This window comes from Neolamprologus brichardi, chromosome 5, assembly GCF_056152115.1.
Source record: "Neolamprologus brichardi isolate AB-2024 chromosome 5, ASM5615211v1, whole genome shotgun sequence".
NCBI classification, from domain to species: Eukaryota; Metazoa; Chordata; class Actinopteri; order Cichliformes; family Cichlidae; genus Neolamprologus; species Neolamprologus brichardi.
The window spans coordinates 14,370,775-14,390,493 of NC_142108.1; the positions used below are offsets into that span (position 1 = coordinate 14,370,775).

At 39.4% G+C, this 19,719-nt stretch overlaps 3 protein-coding genes across 9 annotated transcripts; 1 reads left to right on the forward strand and 2 right to left on the reverse strand.

The window, feature by feature from the left end:
• Nucleotides 1–252: 252 nt before the first annotated feature.
• LOC102791770 (zinc finger protein Eos-like) lies at nucleotides 253–5,303 on the forward strand. Of its 7 annotated transcripts, none has more exons than XM_035915212.2 (8): nucleotides 253–377; nucleotides 1,415–1,472; nucleotides 1,567–1,674; nucleotides 2,306–2,560; nucleotides 2,810–2,977; nucleotides 3,089–3,238; nucleotides 3,449–3,580; nucleotides 3,935–5,303. In XM_035915212.2, the coding sequence occupies exons 2-8, from the start codon at nucleotides 1,433–1,435 to the stop codon at nucleotides 4,819–4,821; spliced, it is 1,740 nt and encodes a 579-aa protein (XP_035771105.1). In that variant the 5' UTR covers nucleotides 253–377; nucleotides 1,415–1,432; the 3' UTR covers nucleotides 4,822–5,303. The 7 variants fall into 7 exon arrangements, with proteins under 7 accessions (XP_035771105.1, XP_035771107.1, XP_006807642.1 ...); XM_035915214.2 differs by having other exon boundaries at nucleotides 1,570–1,674; XM_006807579.3 differs by lacking the exon at nucleotides 253–377 and adding an exon at nucleotides 523–1,009.
• A 3,223-nt stretch (nucleotides 5,304–8,526) lies between these two features.
• LOC102792443 (small ribosomal subunit protein eS26) lies at nucleotides 8,527–10,169 on the reverse strand. Its single transcript, XM_006807582.3, has 4 exons — nucleotides 10,065–10,169; nucleotides 9,028–9,205; nucleotides 8,815–8,945; nucleotides 8,527–8,621 (listed from the first exon to the last, which is right to left on the reverse strand). Exons 1-4 carry the CDS (start codon nucleotides 10,167–10,169, stop codon nucleotides 8,586–8,588), a joined length of 450 nt encoding a protein of 149 aa, XP_006807645.3. The 3' UTR covers nucleotides 8,527–8,585.
• Nucleotides 10,170–11,910: 1,741 nt separating this feature from the next.
• On the reverse strand, nucleotides 11,911–17,318 carry fkbp11 (FKBP prolyl isomerase 11). Its single transcript, XM_006807583.3, has 6 exons — nucleotides 16,832–17,318; nucleotides 16,680–16,742; nucleotides 14,372–14,459; nucleotides 14,216–14,249; nucleotides 14,023–14,093; nucleotides 11,911–12,163 (listed from the first exon to the last, which is right to left on the reverse strand). The coding sequence occupies exons 1-6, from the start codon at nucleotides 16,958–16,960 to the stop codon at nucleotides 11,955–11,957; spliced, it is 594 nt and encodes a 197-aa protein (XP_006807646.1). The 5' UTR covers nucleotides 16,961–17,318; the 3' UTR covers nucleotides 11,911–11,954.
• Nucleotides 17,319–19,719: the final 2,401 nt, after the last annotated feature.

The window sequence follows — 19,719 nt, forward strand, 5'->3', positions numbered from 1 at the left end:
TAAAGGACTGCTACTATCTATCTATCTATCTATCATACCTTTTTGATAAAAATCTTTTCTTACACGTAAATAACACAAATAAAGTTTAACAAAGAAATCTTGGGCTATTTGTAACTAAAAGTGGTTGTGTTGAAAATATTTTTAATTTAATATTTAACATAAATTATTACAAATTAATTTGCACGCTTGCTTTATGAGCCGGGTGATAGTTGTGTAATTAACCAGAGCTCTGGGAAACGGGTAGCTGTTGCTACGTTGGAGATGTAACCCGGAAATTATTTGAAGCTGGAGGTAAACCCTGCCGGGAGATGCTGCTGTCATAATCAAACAGATGAAAATACGGAATAAGCTCACTGAAACGGCCCTTACAGGGAAAGGTAATTTAGTAGTTACTGGACAACTGGGCAGCTTTAAAGCTACTGCTTATGTGGTGTTGTTTTATACAAGTCAGCTTTAAAGCTGTTAGGGGAGCAGGCCAACAGCTAGCGGGCTAGCTGTAGCATTGTGGCTGGCTGTGGGTGCCATAGCAACCGTTTAGGAAACACTGGCAGTAGTGGCTAGCTCGTTAGGCTAGCGTTGGTTTGTTATGCTAGCGTTAAACACGACGCCGAGGAGTGTCCAAGTCAGCCCTAGTTAATTATTGTCACAAGTCAGCGCTATCTACCCGCATCGCCGCGCATGTTACTTAATTCCAACTTTGCTCCGTGCTTTCTAGCAAGCTGTCGGTGATGGCACACCGCCGTAACGTTAAAGTGTTAAGTTTAGCTAACTTGGCCAACGGTAATTTCCATCACATGCAGTAGGCTAACGTTAGCCGCCAAGGCCGTAAACTTAGGTTACCTCAACGCCACCGTTATGTAAACGTTTGCACCGTTTTTTGTCGTTTATTTTCTCAATTTCCGATTTAATCTTTCTCATGTTAGATTACCGCAACTTTAAGTCACTTTAGCAGCGTTGTCATGGCTCACCTCAATTGTTAGGGAGTCTTATCTGGGGTTGGTAACGTTAGGTACGATGCTGAGATTAGCTGCTAGTTAATTATTTTTCTTGCACGATTAATCTTATTGATAGCAACAGACACGGATTTTATTTTATTTTTTAAATTGTTGTTGTTATAAATGAATGGCCGTTCTTGCACCGCAACAACAAATTAACAGTAGTACGTCTTAGTTAGAAAATTAAATGTAAGCGTTTATTTAGTTTTTTTATCCCTTTGTTAATTGAAAGGGGTGTAGTCTAACGTGCTGTTTACAATTTAAGCCACACCACAATTACTTGATTTCAGAAAATGTCACGTTCCGACCTCAACCTGCAATAATTCATGTTTTCTGCTAAAGAATTAAGCGATTGTAGACAAATGGTTAGGTTTGTGTGCGTGAAAGAGAATTTATGTTTGTCACAAATGTCATTTCAGTATTCAGTCTGAACTAGTATGGATGTTGATGACTGCAATGGACGGTCTTACATATCAGGTGCAGCTCTGATTTATTTAGTCACCCATATATACTAAATTAGGCATGTTTTTTTTTTAAATTATATATCTTATTTTGGTTCTTTTGTTGGCAGCAGGTAGTGGAGACTCTTCATTGGAAAGAGAGTTTTCTGGAGCTCTTGGAGGTCCAACAGTGAGCACCCCAAACAGCAAGGAAAACTCTCCCAGTCGCTCCCTCAGTGGTCAGTGAGAATTTATAGCATCTTTATTAGTTCCATCTATATGAAGCTTTTTATTCTCTCAGTGTGATTGTCAAATTTGTCATATTTTCTAATCTAGATAAATATTTTTATAATCTTCTTCTCATAATCAGATTATGTTTATACATTAATAATATGAATTTTAAATTAACTTACTGGAGCAGCACTACTCACCCTACAGTGCTGGGAAAAGTATTTTACAGCATTGTGAACTACATCCCATGATTTCCCACTTACATGCTTCAGATCACCGAACAAAATTTAAATATAATCCAAGCAAATACATTATATAACATATATATCTGCAATCAAGCATTTGTGATAACTAGCAGTGACTCTTTCACATTGCTGTGGAGGAATTTTGGCTCACACATCTTTGGAGAATTGTTTTCAAATTGTTTTGAAAACACTGTTGGGTTTTCAAACATAAATGACCTGTTTAAGCTCATGCCAAAGCATCTCAATCTGATTTAAGTCCGGATACTGACTAGGCCACTCCAAAATCTTTATTTATTTATTTATTTTTAATTTTTAGCCAGTCTGAAGTAGGCTTGCTGGTGTGTTTCCGATTATTGTTTTGCTGCATAACACAAATGCGCTTGCACTTCTGTAGCCAACTCCATTAAAGTGGAGTTGTATAGTGATGAAGACCCAGGTCGGAGTACTGAAGATGAGCGAGGAGAGCGGGTAGAGGAAGGAGGTCCAGAGCAAGGTTCTGAGGCTGTCACAAGCTATAGAGAGCTCACCAATTCTGAAACTATGCCAAGTGGAGCCACCAGACTGCCAAATGGAAAGCTCAAGTGTGACATCTGTGGAATGATCTGCATTGGGCCTAATGTGCTTATGGTGCACAAACGCAGCCACACAGGTGATCAGTCAGTTGAGTTTGGATAAATATAGAGATGGTATCTTTGCTTGTTATTAATGAAACTAGGTCAGATGAGGGGGAAAAAAAAAACCATCTTGGAATTTTATAGAAAATCAGCATTGTATACAATTGATGTACTATATTGACTTAAAAAAAACCTTTGTTGAGGTATAGTTGCAACTAACTCAAATTTTTTGAAATAGAAATTATGCTTAAGAGGTTGAGTTACCAAGTTTAAGTTTTCTACAGGTGAGCGACCATTTCAGTGTAATCAGTGTGGCGCGTCCTTCACTCAAAAGGGAAACCTACTCCGCCACATCAAGCTGCACTCAGGGGAGAAGCCCTTTAAATGTCCCTTCTGCAGCTATGCCTGTCGAAGACGGGATGCACTTACCGGCCATCTTCGCACTCATGCAGGTAGGACAGATTCAAGCCCGGTAGGTGTTTGTGTGTTTTTTGCTTCAGTTTTTTTTTCCATTGTAGTGTACAATAACAGTGAAAATGCTGTATTTCCACTTGTTTTACCAGTGTCTTCTCCAACTGTTGGGAAGCCATATAAGTGCAGCTATTGTGGCCGTAGTTACAAGCAGCAAAGCACTCTGGAGGAGCACCGTGAGCGCTGTCATAGCTATTTACAGAGTCTGGATTCCCAGCAGCCAACCAGTGCACCAAATTCAGGTATGTGTTCATAGATATAACTTGCACAGTATGGTGTTAAAGAAATACCAGCCTCCTAAAGGGAGTGTAGTAGCATCTAATGTAGACATGTAGTTTGCCAGCTTAGCAAGTTAACGCTTAGAACCCACTTTATCCAAACCGGAATTTAGGCAAACACAAATAGAAAATCCTAAAATAAAAGTAATAATAGTTTGTTTATACTCTGTACAGGAGAGGAAATGAGAGAGCTAGAGTTTATACCAGATCCTCTACTGCAGCCATCCTCAGACAAGATGGCATTTATCGATCGGCTCGCCAACAGCATCACCAAACGCAAGAGATCCACGCCACAAAAATTTGTAGGTGAGCATTTGGTCTCAGTGTGGACGGTTTCAGGAAACTCAGAAAGCAATAATCATTACTTGAATTGGAATACAGCATGAAGTAAGACAGAAATCTTTTGTTGTGCTTATATTACCAGCCGCTATAATTTTAGATATTCAATTAGCACACAGTATTTATTTGGTTAGGAAAGGTCTGAAAGCTGCTCTCAGTATAGTAATCTAACTGAAAAAAGAAACACACAAAGAAAAAACTAAGTTTTGAGCATCTTGTAAAATTAGGAAAATAACCAGCATCATCGTAAAATAGAGAATGTATCCAAAATGCTGACTGTCATTGTACTGTATTATAAAGTCATGTCTTTCTGTGTTGCAGGGCAGAAGCACATACGCCTCAACCTTGCAGATACACCTTATGAGCTCACTGCTAGTTTGGATAAAGATGGAGACATGCACCCAGTGGACCTTGATGCCCCACACTTTACTGGTCTGGGAGGAGAATATGTAGGTGTTGCAGGTACTGGAAGAGGAGGGGTATCAGACACACTCAGACCCTTGCACCTTCCCACCAGTCACTCTTCAAGTTTATCGGAACTCAGGCCGATTCACAGCTCCAGTCATGCTCCTGTTCCCCTTGGGCCAAGGTTAGACTGCACAGGGGCAGGAGCTGGTCTGGGAGCTGTGGGTGTTGGGAGCAGGGAGGCAGCAGAGGGTCACGAAGACCTGCCTCCGGGTCGAAATCACGCCCCTTCTCCTAGCAATGGCTGCCAGGATTCTACGGACACAGAAAGCATGGCAGATGAGCCTTACAACAGCTGTGCTCCGACTCCGACTTTGTACAGTAACAACGGCCATCACCTCCTCCACTCTAACAACCATAACCCAGCACCTCCACCCATCGCACACCACAGGAGTCGGGGCAGACACAGCCCCAGTCATGCCAAAGACCGGGAGGTGGAAAGAGAGGATGGAGGCCATTCTGCTCTCCCTCCTCCCACACATGCTCCAACACCGAGCTCACCTACGGCACCCTCTTCTACCTCCAAGGAGACTTTTCGGGTTGTAGACGGGGAGGGGCGAGCTGTGCGTTCTTTCCGCTGCGAGCACTGCCGCGTGCTTTTCCTGGACCATGTTATGTTTACAATCCACATGGGTTGCCATGGTTTTCGGCAGCCTTTTGAGTGCAACATCTGTGGCCATCGCAGCCAGGATCGCTATGAATTTTCTTCGCACATTGTCCGTGGAGAGCACATCTTTGACTGAGAATAAAAGGACAGCCTGCTGCCCTTAATTTTTTTTTTTTTTTTACACTGAGAATGGGAACTGGTTGAGTTTGGTCTGCACAAAAGTGAAAGGCATCTGTGATGGTGTGAAACTGATGTTCCTAACGACACCGACACAGTTGGCATTAGTGGAAAGCTCGTGTATATGTTTAACGAATTAGAGTAGTAGTTGCTTTCTTTCCACTTTTAACAACAAATCTATATTAAATTATTAAAGTAGATGAAGAGCCAACACTTTTTCATCCACAGATGTGCCTTGCTCTAAAATTCAGAATTTTAGCTCTGCTGCACACATTATTGTAGACAAATCTGACTTTTGTTGCTGAAATCTTTCACCCCTTGCACACTTTAGCAGAGATGAAAGAAAATGCTAAATATAAAGTTTGTAGGCTTGCAATCCCTACAGAATTTTTTTGACACCTTCTAAAAGCACTTTTTCCAATTAAATGATTCTCAAACAGACTTTAGGTTCGGCCAGGTTTTTTCCTAGCCCGGGGTTGATTCTGTACAAGTTTTATAATGCAAAGTAAAGTGCAGACCAAACTTAAAAACCAAGTCCAAGTCCTGTAGACTTTAATGTTTGAGGGGTTGTCATTGGAATAGAAATGCACTTTGGTTTCAGTGGGAATGGAGTGAACAGAGTGTGTGTGTGTCTGAGAGAAAGGAAAGCTGCAAGATTGTGTGTGATTGTTTTTGAAAGTAAATTTAAAACGTAAAATGGAAAATGAAGGCCTTTATTCCTGTGAGTGAATGCTGTGTTGGAAGTGTATGAATTGTTTTCCTTTTCTATGACTGCTTTTGTTGCACTGATACCTGCCAGAATACAATGACTATATTAAACTATTTTATAGAATACATTAATGACCTGCACATTTCTCTGAAAATGTGAGGAAAAACAGGTGGAATGTTTTTCTCACTAGGAACAGGATTCGAGCATCACTGCCACAACTTGAGAGATTACCGAAGGAGGTTAAGGTGTTTGTTTTCTCCCCGTACAAAAACTCCCTCATACTGCAAACCAACAATAATAATCAACAAATCTGCTTATGCTGTATTTAAACATGATTTTGGTGTTGCGTCATTGTCCCGTGCCTTTCTACACGTTTCTAACCAGACTGAAGGATGTGAGATATAAAATCATTTCTGTCTTGTAGTTTGACTGTAGCTTTTTAATCTAACAGAAGTCTGGCTCCCCCTACTACCCCCAACAGTTTTATCAGCAAAGATCAATTCTGATGCCTGAGCAATGTTGATGATGATGAAATGTGCATGGCTTTTGAAACATGCTGCTATGACATGGGTGTGCAGTAATTCAGTAGCACTTCACTACCGTCCTCATGGGTTAGAAACAAAGACTTTTATTTACATTTTTTCCTGTTAGGACATTTTAAACCAGTCGCTCGAGTTACAATAGAACGAAATGGGAGTCTTTCATATTGCTTGGGATTTTTATATATATATATATATATATATATATATATATATATATATATATATATATATATATATATATATATATATATGAAAAGGAAAAAAAAATATCTTGTCTTGGTCATTTGTGTGGAAATGAAATGTGAAGAGAAATGTGTCAGCTTTTGGTTCTATTTATTTTCATGTTAAAACAGCGGAGATGGTTGTTGTAATCAGTCTCTGTGAGTAATTAGTTTAACACAAGCACAATACGTTTATTGTTGAGAAGGATGCTTTGAATTCTAAATTGCAGACTTGTGCACAAAAATTAAAACTTCATTGATGTTGATTGTAGCTAGGGTTTCTTTTCACATCCTCAACAACAACAAAGATCAATCTGGGACACGGTGACAGATTTACCAAAGATACACAGAAATTTGCAGAGAAGACTGGAAAAACAGTGACTCTAGTCAAATTCATCAACTAACTTGATCCCATTGTTTGTTTGTTTTTTAGTTCAGACAGTGTCTTATTGAGTAAAGTTTCCCTTGTAGTGATAACTGGTATTTCCTATTTTCATAATAGATGCCCAAGAAATATTACATCCTGTAGAACTTTCACAGTCAGATCTAAGCATATTTTGGGTCATGTCAGTGTTTGTGAATACTGAACTTTATCTTGACTTATATTTAAACAGCTTTCCGGATGTTTTGTTCTACAAAGAGAAATAAAACAGTAGTAATCATTTTTAAACTGTTTTTAAGATCAGCAGTACCGTGGTTCTCTATAAGCACCAAATAATTTCCCCAATGCTGAGCCAAAGAACCACTGTTTCCTACTGTTAAGCACTTTTCCCTACTACAGTGGCAAAAAAATGAAAACATAAAGTAAATAATATATTTGTACATAAAGTATAAGTTACAAGAAAACCCCAAGGTGTTCTTGTTCTTTTAATAACGCTGTTATTAAAGCCTTGATATATTCAAATGTTCTTCTCTTTGCAGAAGATCTTTGAAAATACATGACATAATGTTCAGCTTGTTTCATTTGATGGTGGATTAATTGTTACAAGTGGATCTACATTTGTTTGGTTATTGTTTCAGTCCTTTATTGTCAAAGCGCAGTAAGGTGATCTGGTTGCCACTCTAGTAACACAACCTAAACACATTTTAAAATTTTGTTTCTCATCAGGTTACTTTAATATTCTAATCATCTTGCCTTAATTTGTGAGCAGACTGTTAAATTAAGTTGGGACTGATGTTAGTTTGCAAATCAGAATCTGAAAGTTTCTTGGGAGTCTAAAAATCTACAAAACATTTGCAGTAACACCAAAGCTAGCAGTGTCACTTCATATCATCTTACACTATGTATATTCTCATTTAGGTCCACGTGACTTTTCTCCAGTTGGTGTGACGTGCGTGAATTGGGTTGTTGCTGCTGTGCCTTCAGCTGGAGGTCTTAAATGTGTTTTATGTCTAAACGGTTCAAATTTTCAGTGTGAAACTTTATGCTGTGTTAGTGCAAGAGGCTCCATGTTTTGAGTATACCTCGACACACCACTCAGTGACCCTGCCCAAAACCAGTCTTTTTTACCAACAATCCATTAAATACTAATTCATCAAAAGGACTTGGGTAATGCTACTTAGGAGCCAAAGAAAAATACTGAAATAACTTAATATTTGATGTATCCAGTTTTGTTGACCTTCAGTGAAATATTGTACAAAAACATTCAAAGTAAAAAGGTTTTACTCTATTCAATGGTTCAGTTCTTTGACAGAATTTGGATATTTAAGTAACAAGTTCTGCATTATTAGTGGAGCAAATTCACCATCAATTCATGTGTGCTACAATGGTAATGTGCTTTTAAACCTGATGCATGTGGTACCAATGCTGTTTGCTCCTCAGCTTACACCCAGCCACCTTTATGTTTTAATCTTAAAGACAACCAAATAAACAGTCTACTCCAGTTTTAGCCTATACTTACAAAAATAAACTCCAGCTTTGTGGTATTCCGTGTTTTTAAACTTTCCTTGTTGAACTTTGTTCTTTTCAGTTTTTCTAACCTGCATTTCCCTGCTCTCCAAGTGGTCTGATATCGCTTTAAGTAACCGCAGAGCGTTTTTAAATGTATCATATGTAATTTTGCATTTGCATAATTTGATCTTAAGCTACTGTTAGTTTTGTACTGTAAAAAAAGTTATTCCAAATAAAATATTTGAGCAGTTTGTCTTTCCTACGAGTAAACATCGTTCAATTAATGAGCTTCACACGTTCATGTTTTTGTGAAGATTTCTCCATTTATTTGTCAGGTTTACAGCATTTTCAATTTCTGCTTTACACGGGCTTTGGAGGAGCTCTTGGTGCACCAGCCTGTAAAAGAGAAACATTCTTAGATTAAACAGGTGTAACCACGGATGGAACTTTGCTCAAGTTATACTTTTGTGTTCCTGTTATTAGTAGTGAGATTATCTACCTAATTAAGGTGCTATACAAAAATAATTCTAAACACTTATTAATGGAGCTACACAACAGGAGGTAAGAACTGTGTTTAAATAGTACTTACAGCAGGCCTGAACCTGGGTGGTGGGGTGCGGTCTTTCCTGGCCTCACAGGAGCGGTTCCTCACCACTTTGCTGTGGATGGCACAGCTGACACAGTAGTGCAGCTTCACATAGAGCTTGGGCAGAATATATGCTGCAGAGTGGACAAAGGTACAGATGAGTCAAATCATCTGTATGAAAAGGGGGTTTTATGAAATTAAGTACAATACACTCACAGTCAAAGACGCTGGCCTCTGAGATGTCTCTCACGGCTGCCGCCTCCACGATATTCCTGATCACAAACTTCTTGATGGCCTTGTCCTTGGGGACACAACGGGCACAGTTGGTGCAGCGGATGGGCTGCACATGCCCACGGCCCTTCTTAGCACGACCGTTGTTCCTCCTCTTCTTGGTCTGCCAAAATACAATAATCAGGGTAACCAACGACAAAGTAAACCTGAGTAAAATGTTAAAACAGAAGACTACATTAGGCAGTCTCAAAAATTCAGCTGTGTTAAGGTGGAAACAATTAACAATCACAAGAATATATCTGCTTTCCCCTAGAAATCCCACATCAGCACTGGTTTCAAACCTTTTCACCACCACCCAGCCACACCAGTTATTAACACTGGCCACAAAGCAGTCGCTTGAAACTGACAGTCTAGTCTGAATGAGATCTTTATTATATTAAAAACAGCAGCTCCCTGACGATTTCTCGGATTATTACTTGACGTTCACTATAACGTCTCAACGTTAGTGGGAACCCCTTAAACTGATGCACGTGCAATCTAGTTCCACACACACGTATGAACTAATGCCATCGATCACTAGACATTTAATCATCAGTTTTGTACAATCATATATCAATCTATCACTCTTACACGGTACGACTGACTCAAGTCACGGTAGGGGCTTACTGAAAAACACATTTTTAACCATGAACTGTTATATTTTATTGGTTGCTTTGTCAATCGCTGTGATGTGGCTTTTCTTTTTAGCCGCATCTGTTAGCTATGTTACAGCCCAAACCTGCACCGTCGTTATCCTTTGCTAGCACACGGAACACATGCACAAAATGGCTAGCGTGCTAACGGCTAGCATTAGGCCCAAACTCATTTTTAATCTTCCAGGATGACAGTTAATATCAACTCTCAGTTTTGTGACTTACACGTGGGATTAAAATACCCAAAGAAATGTAATTATGTGCCACTAGTCGACTAAAACATAGGTTTATTCTGTTTTCATGATTCGGCCATCAGTGAAACACACTCACCATGTTGCACGGGAAGCTGGAAAGAGGGCCGGAAGAGGTTGCACCGTGAGAAGTAGTGCGGATGCTCCGCCCTCTAAATGTTACGAACAAAACGACGAAGTCCATTGATGTCTTGCTTTACTTTTTAATATTTGCAAAAGAAATGTGGCTATTGTACACTAGGCTGAAACAAAAGCAAAAATATAGATTTTTATGGGAAATAACAAAAACAACAACATTAAATTCGCGGAGGGATATCAAATCGCGCATAAAATTCCACGCGTCTCCCGAGTGAGCGGAGTTAACAGTTAAGGCAATGCTGGAACGGGAAAGGCGGTGTCATCGGCCTAACCGGTTGTTAAAACAAGCTCACCTGCGACTAAAGCCAGTTAAAAACTGGATTTGTCTAGCTAAACAACAGGTTCTAATTGTTATTGAAATGAGAGTCAAATAAATGAATCACATTATCTCTCTATATATACATATGTATGAATATATAAAACTTGGGGTTCACAGCAAAATGGCCTTTAAGTTCACTATATAAATATCAGTATGGATAATAACACCAGTACCTGAAGATATTTTCTTAATCTGACAGCAGAATTGTATTAAATTCCTATATTACATTATTATTATTATATTGTATTGTATTATTATACTGGCACACTCTTTCTTTTCCAGGAAACAGTGTTTAACTAGACCAAAATGGGCTGTGTAGTTGCAATAAAGCTACATGACATTATGAGTCACTGTACCTAAAGGACAGTGTAGTGCTCAAAAGAAAAGCAGGGAAAATGCTAATAATACCACATTAGAATAATTTTCCATGACTGTATTCAGATTGAGGTCCACATGACTCTTTTTACAACTTGATCTTGGGGTTTCATGTGAGTTATCTTCAAAAAGGAAAAATGGTCCAAATTTATTTATGGACTTATTAGGTGATGATCAGTACCGCAGAGAATATCTCTTAGTGGCACACCACAATTTGGCTTTTAATTAATGTGTCTTTATACATAAGCCTATTCAGTGGACATCTTTCAAAGCTTCCTGTCCTTTCTCTGTACACAAATGAGCAGGTCCTTACAAAAGAGGCCTAAATTTAAAAAAAAAAAAGGTGGTTTAAACTCGCTGTTGTTACATGAGGATGTGAAGCAGGTGCTTCTAAACAGTCCCTTTATGCTTCTTCTGGTGAAATAACTTAACAAAATAACATAACAAATTATGGGTTTTTTTGTAATAAATAAACATCTAAAAGTCTGCTGTTCCATTGGTTTACAGCTTACCAGTTGCCCAAAATAGTATTGCTATAAAGTAAATGTGATCTTTCTTTTCAGTGACTGAACTGTAGGCTTACAAATCTATTAGGAAATTTATCAGGATTATGACAGCCAACACCCTGGATGATGATATGATGTGTGTCCACTAGACACTAATATTTGACCTGTGAGTCTTTGCTGTTGAACTTCAAAATTAAAATACCTTTCTTATTAATCCTACCCACACACTCCAGTTTTCTATTTCACTGTATTCGCTGTTCTCTGCTCTCTCAATTGCTCCCAAGATGATTTCCACCTGTCAGATCAACGCAGGGCAGTGCTTCTGTATGTATGTTTGAAGCTGGCATGCTGTATGGACTACATATACATTTGATTTGAGATCTGAATACAGTGTGAGCCTAAACTCCTAGAAACAGCCTGTTTAGATACAAGCACTGTCAGTTTCAGGTTCTTCACCTGTAATTTTCTGTTTGTCCTGAGAGGTCACTTAACACATAACAGCCTTTAAAGTCTTGGCATACTACCAATGAACAAGGACCTACTCTAAATCCATCTCATCTCAATTCAACACAAACATAAAGAACAAGTTCAATTAAAAAAACATTTATTTAAATAGTTCAGTGATTTGTCCTTATTTCTTCTTGCTCTTCTTATCCTTGGCCTTCTTTTTGCTAGCCTTCTGGGCACTGGCCTTTTTGTAGAGGTAAAGTCCCACCAAGCCCAGCAGAGTGGGCACCAGGGCCAAACACACCAGGGGGAACACATCGTTGACCATCCTCTGCCACTGCGTCTGCTGTGAGAGTGAAATCACCTCCACCTCGAACTCCAGAGCAGCATTACCTAGGACAGATCCATATCACAGTCATTATTCTGCAAAAATCTCTTAAAGGTTATATCTGTTGTTTATAATTATATGTTACATGAGTCAGAAAATAAAGGGGAAAACATATAAAAGTTAACTGGAGAAACAAAAACAATGCAATGAAATGCTTCCACGCAACGCAGTGCCTCTCTGCATATATTTTCAGAAATGAACTCGGAAGAATCAAATCAGGACACATCAGAAGATATCGTTTCCCCCATGTAGCAGAAAGGCTTAGACAGGGGGTGCAGCTCATCCTCAGGGCATGATCAGACTCTCTCAGGCAAGGCAAGTTTATTTACATAGCACAATTCAACAACAAGGTGATTCAAAGTGCTTTACAGAGACATTAAAAAACAAAAACAAATAAAAAGCATGATTTAAAAAAAACAGGTAAAATCAGAACAGTAGATAAAATCAGTAGTTAAAATGTAAGTTTTGAAATTTAAGCTTAAAAGTGTGGATTTGGTTTTTTATTCAAATGCAGCTGAGAACAGGTGAGTCTTCAACCTGGATTTAAATAAACTGAGTGTTTCATCTGATCTGAGGCTTTCTGGGAGTTTGTTCCAGATATACGGAGCATAAAAGCTGAATGCAGCTTCTCCGTGTCTGGTTCTGACTCTGGGAACTGATAAAAAAACCGGATCCAGATGACCTGAGGGATCTGGAAGGTTCATACTGGGTCAGGAGGTCACTGATGTATTTTGGTCCTAAACCATTCAGAGCTTTATAGACCAGCATCAGAACTTTAAAGTCTATCCTCTGACGGACAGGCAGCCAGTGTAAAGACCTCAGAGCTGGACTGATGTGGTCCACTTTTTTGGTCTTAGTGAGGACTCGAGCAGCAGAGTTCTGAATGAGCTGTAGTTGTCTGACTGATTTTTTTAGGTAGACCTGTAAAGATGTCAAGCCTACTAAAGATGAATGCATGGACTAGTTTTTCCAGGTCCTGTTGAGACATCAGATCTTTTATTCTTGATATATTCTTGAGGTGATAGTAAGCTGAAAGAAAAGCCACGAGTGATCGCCTTTATCTTATGGTAAAACACTTCTACTGTGATGATGAAGGCCTTCAGTTACTAAACCTCACTGAAACAGACCACCGATGGTCAGTTCATGAGTTATGGCATTCACAAATTTAGCTGCCCAACAGTGTGACGACTATACCCCATCAGCCTATTATGGCTGATGGGTAATAAAAGTATATCTTAGAAACCTGGTATTCAGATGTGTGGTGGAACAGCAGCTTACTAAGATGCCTCCTATACTTTTTTCCTTTAATTTGTCAAGTGTTTATCTACATATATTTTACTGGACAAATGATCTCTTTTTATGGTGTTTTGATGATGGTGCCAGAGAGTGTGGGCACGTCGCTGCAGAAATGTGATTCCTGTAAATCATTAATTCTTTATTCAAACTTTGTATGACCTGTCATCTTGTCGTCATAACTATGTATAAACTTTTTACTTTTTAATACGGGTCAGTATATATTTCATGTTTAAATACTGTATTTTGTATTTATATTTCTGTCAGAAGTTTTTGCATCACGTGAGGGAGTATTGTCTTAATTTTGTTATGCTTGCATAATTATAATAAAGACTCTTGAATCTCCGTCATGGAAACAGTTGCTTTTGCTGTTTTGTCATTCATCTGTCATCCACTCAACATTTTTTTTAGTAGATCACCTAAAGCTTTAGGCCTGGAACGGACTTCGCTGGATTTGACACCCATAGGGCTTTCCAAATTTGCCTTTATATTATATATACATATGGAAATATGATATTGATTTAATATTTGTCACGCTGCCATGTGCTGTAGGATATTTCTAGTCTAGTACCTGGAATTGTTGGAGGGTAACCTTTCTTTCCATATGCGAGGTGAGAGGGAATAGTGGCTTTGATTTTCTGCCTGAATGAGAGAACAGAAACATACAGGAAGCATTCCTCAGATTCACTTCAAAACTATCCACTTTGGTATTTCTGATTTGTGACGGCATGCATCGTGAATTAACTGGTTTGCTATTCACTTACCCTTCACAGATGCCAATCAAGCTTTGCTCCAAACCTGATGTGAAATTTGTACAGAGACATTCGATCGGTATAAAAAGCACACCCACCGCTAATTATGTAATATAAGCTAATCAGTCTGACAGAGCTGCTCTTAAGGATTGTCATTTGTTAACTTACCAGCGATGACTGTCCTCTTCCCCAGCTCGACAACAAGAGGATCCCGGGATAGAGATGTGTCAATCACCTTTCCATCCATCAGTTTACCCTGAAAACATTCAACAGGAGGAGTGAGGTGGTGCTGAGAATTTTTAAAAAATGCTGAGAGATTTCAGTGGGTGCATATTTTACAGAAGCGGGTTTGAGTTTAAAGAAGTGTGAAAAAGTGTGAGACACTGTCTTTTTAACCACAAAACACATTTATAGCTTTAAAGATAAATACAAGAAGTCATTCAAAATTTGCAGAAAACCTGAAGTATATATATATATATATATATGTGTGTGTGTGTGTGTGTGTGTGAGAGAGAGAGAGAGAGAGAGTTATTGATGCAATAAGAAGACAAACTCACTTGGTGAGTTTCTCAGACGTGGATTAAGTCTATGCCAACCCTGAAAAGATTTATAATTAACTTCTCTATTGCAAAAAGTTCTTCGTCTAGCACTCGTCTTAATTCATGTCTGGGAAAATAAGCCACAGCGCTTACACCTTTAAAGGAAGGTCCTGACAGTTTTGTAATTCACTGTCTTGCTAAGAGTTAGATGAAAAGACTGATTGCCAGGCATGTCTGTGGTTGGATTATCTTGGCACTAAGACGGGAACCAGGAGGGAGCTAACGGAACAAAATCTGCCTTCCAGTTTTCTACACATCCACAACCCATCACTTACAGATGTTAGAAGCAAATTTTGTTACTTCTGACAAAACAAACTAGCTCTTATTTCTGTTTCCAGCTAAGCAAAGCTACTGTAGCTCCAGCTGGTTATCTAATAAATATATAAAGCTTTTATGCAACTTTCTGCAAAAAAACCCACCATATATCAGTTTTTATAATATAAATGTTGGAAAAGGAATGACCAAATATGAGTCAGATATGACCAAAATATTTCCCTGCAGCAGATTCTTTGAACACACTTTCATTTAAGCAATCCTGTGCCATCTGTGTCACTTGAGTCCACAAAGAGCTAAATCATGAAGCGTTAATTAACAATTAAAAAGCACTCAGAGTCTAATTGAACCCTTAATGAATGTCTTTTTAACACCAGGTGAACTAGAGAGGTGCAAAAAAATGTAAGTTTAAAGATTCATAACAAATAAACATGTTTTTCATCTGCCTAAACTGAGTAATTAGGGTGTAACAGCGTAGCAAATGTTTTATTCTCTATTCAAATTGTCTAATTTCTTGTTGTATACAGTTTTATTTTTATGGGTATAACAGTGATGCTTACAGTTTCTAGTTTTTGTGCTTTTATTATTTGTCTTTTTCGACGTTTATTGTGAATTGTTGCCACCTTTGAAGCACAAGATTTTTTTTAAAGTTCTATATAAATAATATTTTTTCTTATTATCTGTATTTTTTATTATCTATTCATCCATTTCTTCCACTTATCTAATTCAAGATGGCAGGGAGGGCTGAACGCACCTTGGATAGGTTGGCAGTCTATCACAGAGCTAATACAGAGAGACAGATGACCATTCACATTCACACCTAGGGGCCAGTTTAAAGTCACCACTTGACCAACTGCTGTGTTGGAGGAGCAGAGGACAGTGATCTCAGAGATAGAAGTAATGGGATTTTGATAAACTGACACAAAGTCAAGACCATGTAAAGTTTGTTGCAGCCATGTGTCCCACTGCGGATGTTATGCATCAGCACTGGTAGCATTAATTAACACGTTTGCCTGTGGACTGTGGGAGGAAGTTTGAGTACATAGAGAGAAAATGCAAATGCCGCACACACTGGATGTGAACCCAGAATTCCCTGTGAGGCATCAGCAAACTAACAAATTTTTATATTAATTATTACTCCAGATGAAAAAAAGAATTGCAGCAGTTAAATTTGGACTTCTGGGTTGTAATGGCAAAATTATGTACTTTAAAAAGCCGATTTTACATATTTTTAGCCACTTGAAATCTATATAATTAATCAGTAAGTTTCTATATTCAGGTTGAGTGGCAAAACTACGAGCTGTGGTCTTGGTACTGCTACTGCTGACGTGTTGCACCGCCCCATCGTTACACAGTAAAATCAGAGTGGATCTCAACATAAAACCACATTTAAAGCACACAGTGAAGCACTAGCTGACGATCAGAGCCGTTCAGTTCGCGGCAAAGCCTTTGTTTTATTCACGTGTGTACGAAAATGCACAAACACAGCGCAGGTCCACATGGTTCACGCAGACGGTGCCACATAGACAAGAACCGCGCACGCACTCAGCTTCTCTCCTTGCAAATCTCAGTGAAGCGATACACATCAGCAGCCGTGGACTCACCGTGTAGTGGATCTGCAGCGTGTCTCCCATTCTGGAAAGCATGGAGCAAGTTTCGGGTTTCACCTTTGGTCAGAAGAGTTAGCTGTTAACACTCATGCATCTTTGTGGCTGCAGTTGTGTTAGAGCTGCTGCTATTGCATTGTAATACTCACCAAGGTCTCCACCTGCAGCTCCTCGGGGGCGTCATCGTGGTCTACCTGCGCGAGTCCACAGGTGAAGACAGCGAGAAGGAGCAGAAAGATGCCCGTCATCATTGTAAACTTCTGGGAAAGAGATGCCATCCGACAACAACAACTTCCGTGTAGGAGTCTTCTCCACTCATCAGCAGAGCGAAAGAGAGTGAGAGAGCCGTGCCCGTCGACCTCTGCGTCCAAAGTGGCTCAGCGCCAGGTAATGCTGATGTGTTGTAACACTGTAGCGATAAGCCCTGCTGCTGGACGAGGTCCCAACACCTGGGTCCTCCAAAAGAGCCCGCCTCAAACATTCCGCATGCATCCCATCAGGCTGCCGTGGGTGTCAAGCGGAAACTCTGCAGAGGCGCTGGGGGGCGGTGCTGCGCAGCTTCTGCACGGCTCTCCTCCTTCACTGTGTGGCTGCTCCATGCTGGAGAAAGTCGGCGTGCTGAGGAGCAAACACCCCTCCGCTACAGACGCCACGTCGATGCTAGTCTCCCTATGCCCTCCGGTTTAGACTGCAGGAAACGTAAGGGTGATGGGTAGTACCCAGCTTTAGTCCGGAAGTGATGTAAAATAATGTATCGTATTAGAAATATTCTAGAAAGTCTTTGTTTTGTTGTTTTTCTGAAGAACAGCATTATATTTGATTTCTCAACCAATGGTCAACTGATCATCAGTTTTCTTTTTTTCTAAGATGCCCCGCTCTTAAAGGTACAGTGGGTAATTTTTAGGTTATTTAATAGAAAAGAAATTAATGTTGTAGTCATAAACACACACTGATGTGTGTAATTACGTCTTCCAGAAAATTGAAATTACACATGGGAGCGGGAACTGGGTTGTGATGTTGCTTTGCCATCTTGAATACAAGATGGACATCCATGTTCTGCTTAATGTTTTACATATGTGGCTAAAGACCGGCCATGTACTAGTTCATTCTGTTCATCTGGACGTAGCGTTTTTAGTGGGAGAAGAAGTGTTAGGTCATTCATCCAAGTGACTCCTTCAGTATCAGCTGACTGCACATTTCCCCAACCTTATAAACAATACATTTACATATTGAATGAAACTAGCAACACTAACAAACAATGGGCTGTGAAGTCAGTTTCTTGATCAATAATATCCATATTGTCATGACCATTGCATTGATCAGTGACCACTGATGGCAAATGGCTATGAGTACCGTTCAGAAAGTTGGGGAATGGCTGCAATCACAACACTGTAAGATGGTGAAATATGTACCCTCAGGCCCCCTCCTCGATTCAGAAATGGTCTTTCCCTTTTCACGTGGCCTCCTTGACTCCCCACTCAAACCAGCATTCCTCCCTGTCCAGGATGTGTACATCCTCATCATTGAGTGTCTACTGGCCTGTAGGTGTAAATAGACTGCGGAGTTTTGGCCTGACGAGTTAGCTCTTGTGTGTTGTGCCATCCGCTTAGCCAGAGGTTGTTTGGTTTTCCCCATGTATAAATCGTGGCAACCCTCGTGGCACTTAACAGCTTACACTATATTACTCTGTTTGTCCTGGGGGACCCGATCCTTGGGGTGGACCAGTTTTTGGCACAGCTTGTTTTGGGGTTTGAAAACCACAGAGATGCTGTGTTTAGAAAAAATGCGTCTCAACTGTTTCAATACTCCTGACACATTAGCGAAAACCCTGCCAGCAGCCTCATCCATATGAACAGAGTCACCTTTGTAATTTAAAGATCATAAATTGATCTTTCAAGCTACATATAACCATTTAACATTTGTACATGTGTTTTTTCACAATCTCTTTTTTATTGTGTCTCCCCTTCCTCATCTCCACCACCTCTCCTCCTCAAGCCTCATTTCCTGAAAATATGTACGAACATGCTTGTCAGCAGCAGACATGTGACCCCACCCTCTAAGGACAGCTGACAACGAGCCGACCAAACAACAGCAATAGTTGCATATAAGATAAAATTATGCCGACTAATGTTAGACTCAAGTGTCCTAAGAATCACACTTTCCTTCCGATAAACAGTTTTATTACATTCTCACATTGTATGAGAGTTTATTTGGTGTTTCAGAGTCCAACAATGTTATCTCCACTTCAAAGTAAGTTTCACTAACGCTGGCTAACAGCAGCTAACAGCAACACTTTCTGACAAAAAAAAAAAAGTGTTAAAATAATATCCTTAACAATTCACCGCGGTATCACTGTCATCAGACAGAAATGAGCTTTACTGACTCATCAATCATGTTAAACGTCTTTCATAAAGTTTTACAGCCTCCTCCAGCGTAAATAGACGTTGACGCTTTTCACCCAGCGTATTGACAGCTGAGGTAAACAGCAGGCTGGCAATATACAGTCACCAGAATTATTTGTAGTACAGCACCTAGTGTAGCTACCATTATGCACTTGAAGGAGGGGCAAGAAAACCAAAATTATTTGACTGCAGTCTACTGACATCCACTGGTGAGATTTTACACACTGTAACTTTAAAGGGGACAGAAAATCACGTGCAGTAAAATACAAATGAATGAATAGACAAATATCCAGAAATGTTGTACTGCGCTGTGAGACATAATTACATCTTTAACGTAAAGAAAATGTGAAATGGTATAAATTCAGGTACAACTGGTCAAAACATCCAACATTTTAATTATGTCAGTCTCTCTGTGCCACCCCATATAGTCACAGTCATGCATGCCAAATTGATTATTTGTATCGCAAATCTGTTGTGTTTCATTTCATTAGTATTTTTATGTCTTCCTTAAGTGCTGCCAGTTCTCAAAGCAAATTTTAAAGAAATGGCCTTCTGCAAGTACACTGTCCCAGATTGCAGTATTTGTGCCACATGCTCATGTGTTAGACAAAGGATAGTTTTTCGTGCAGAGGAGT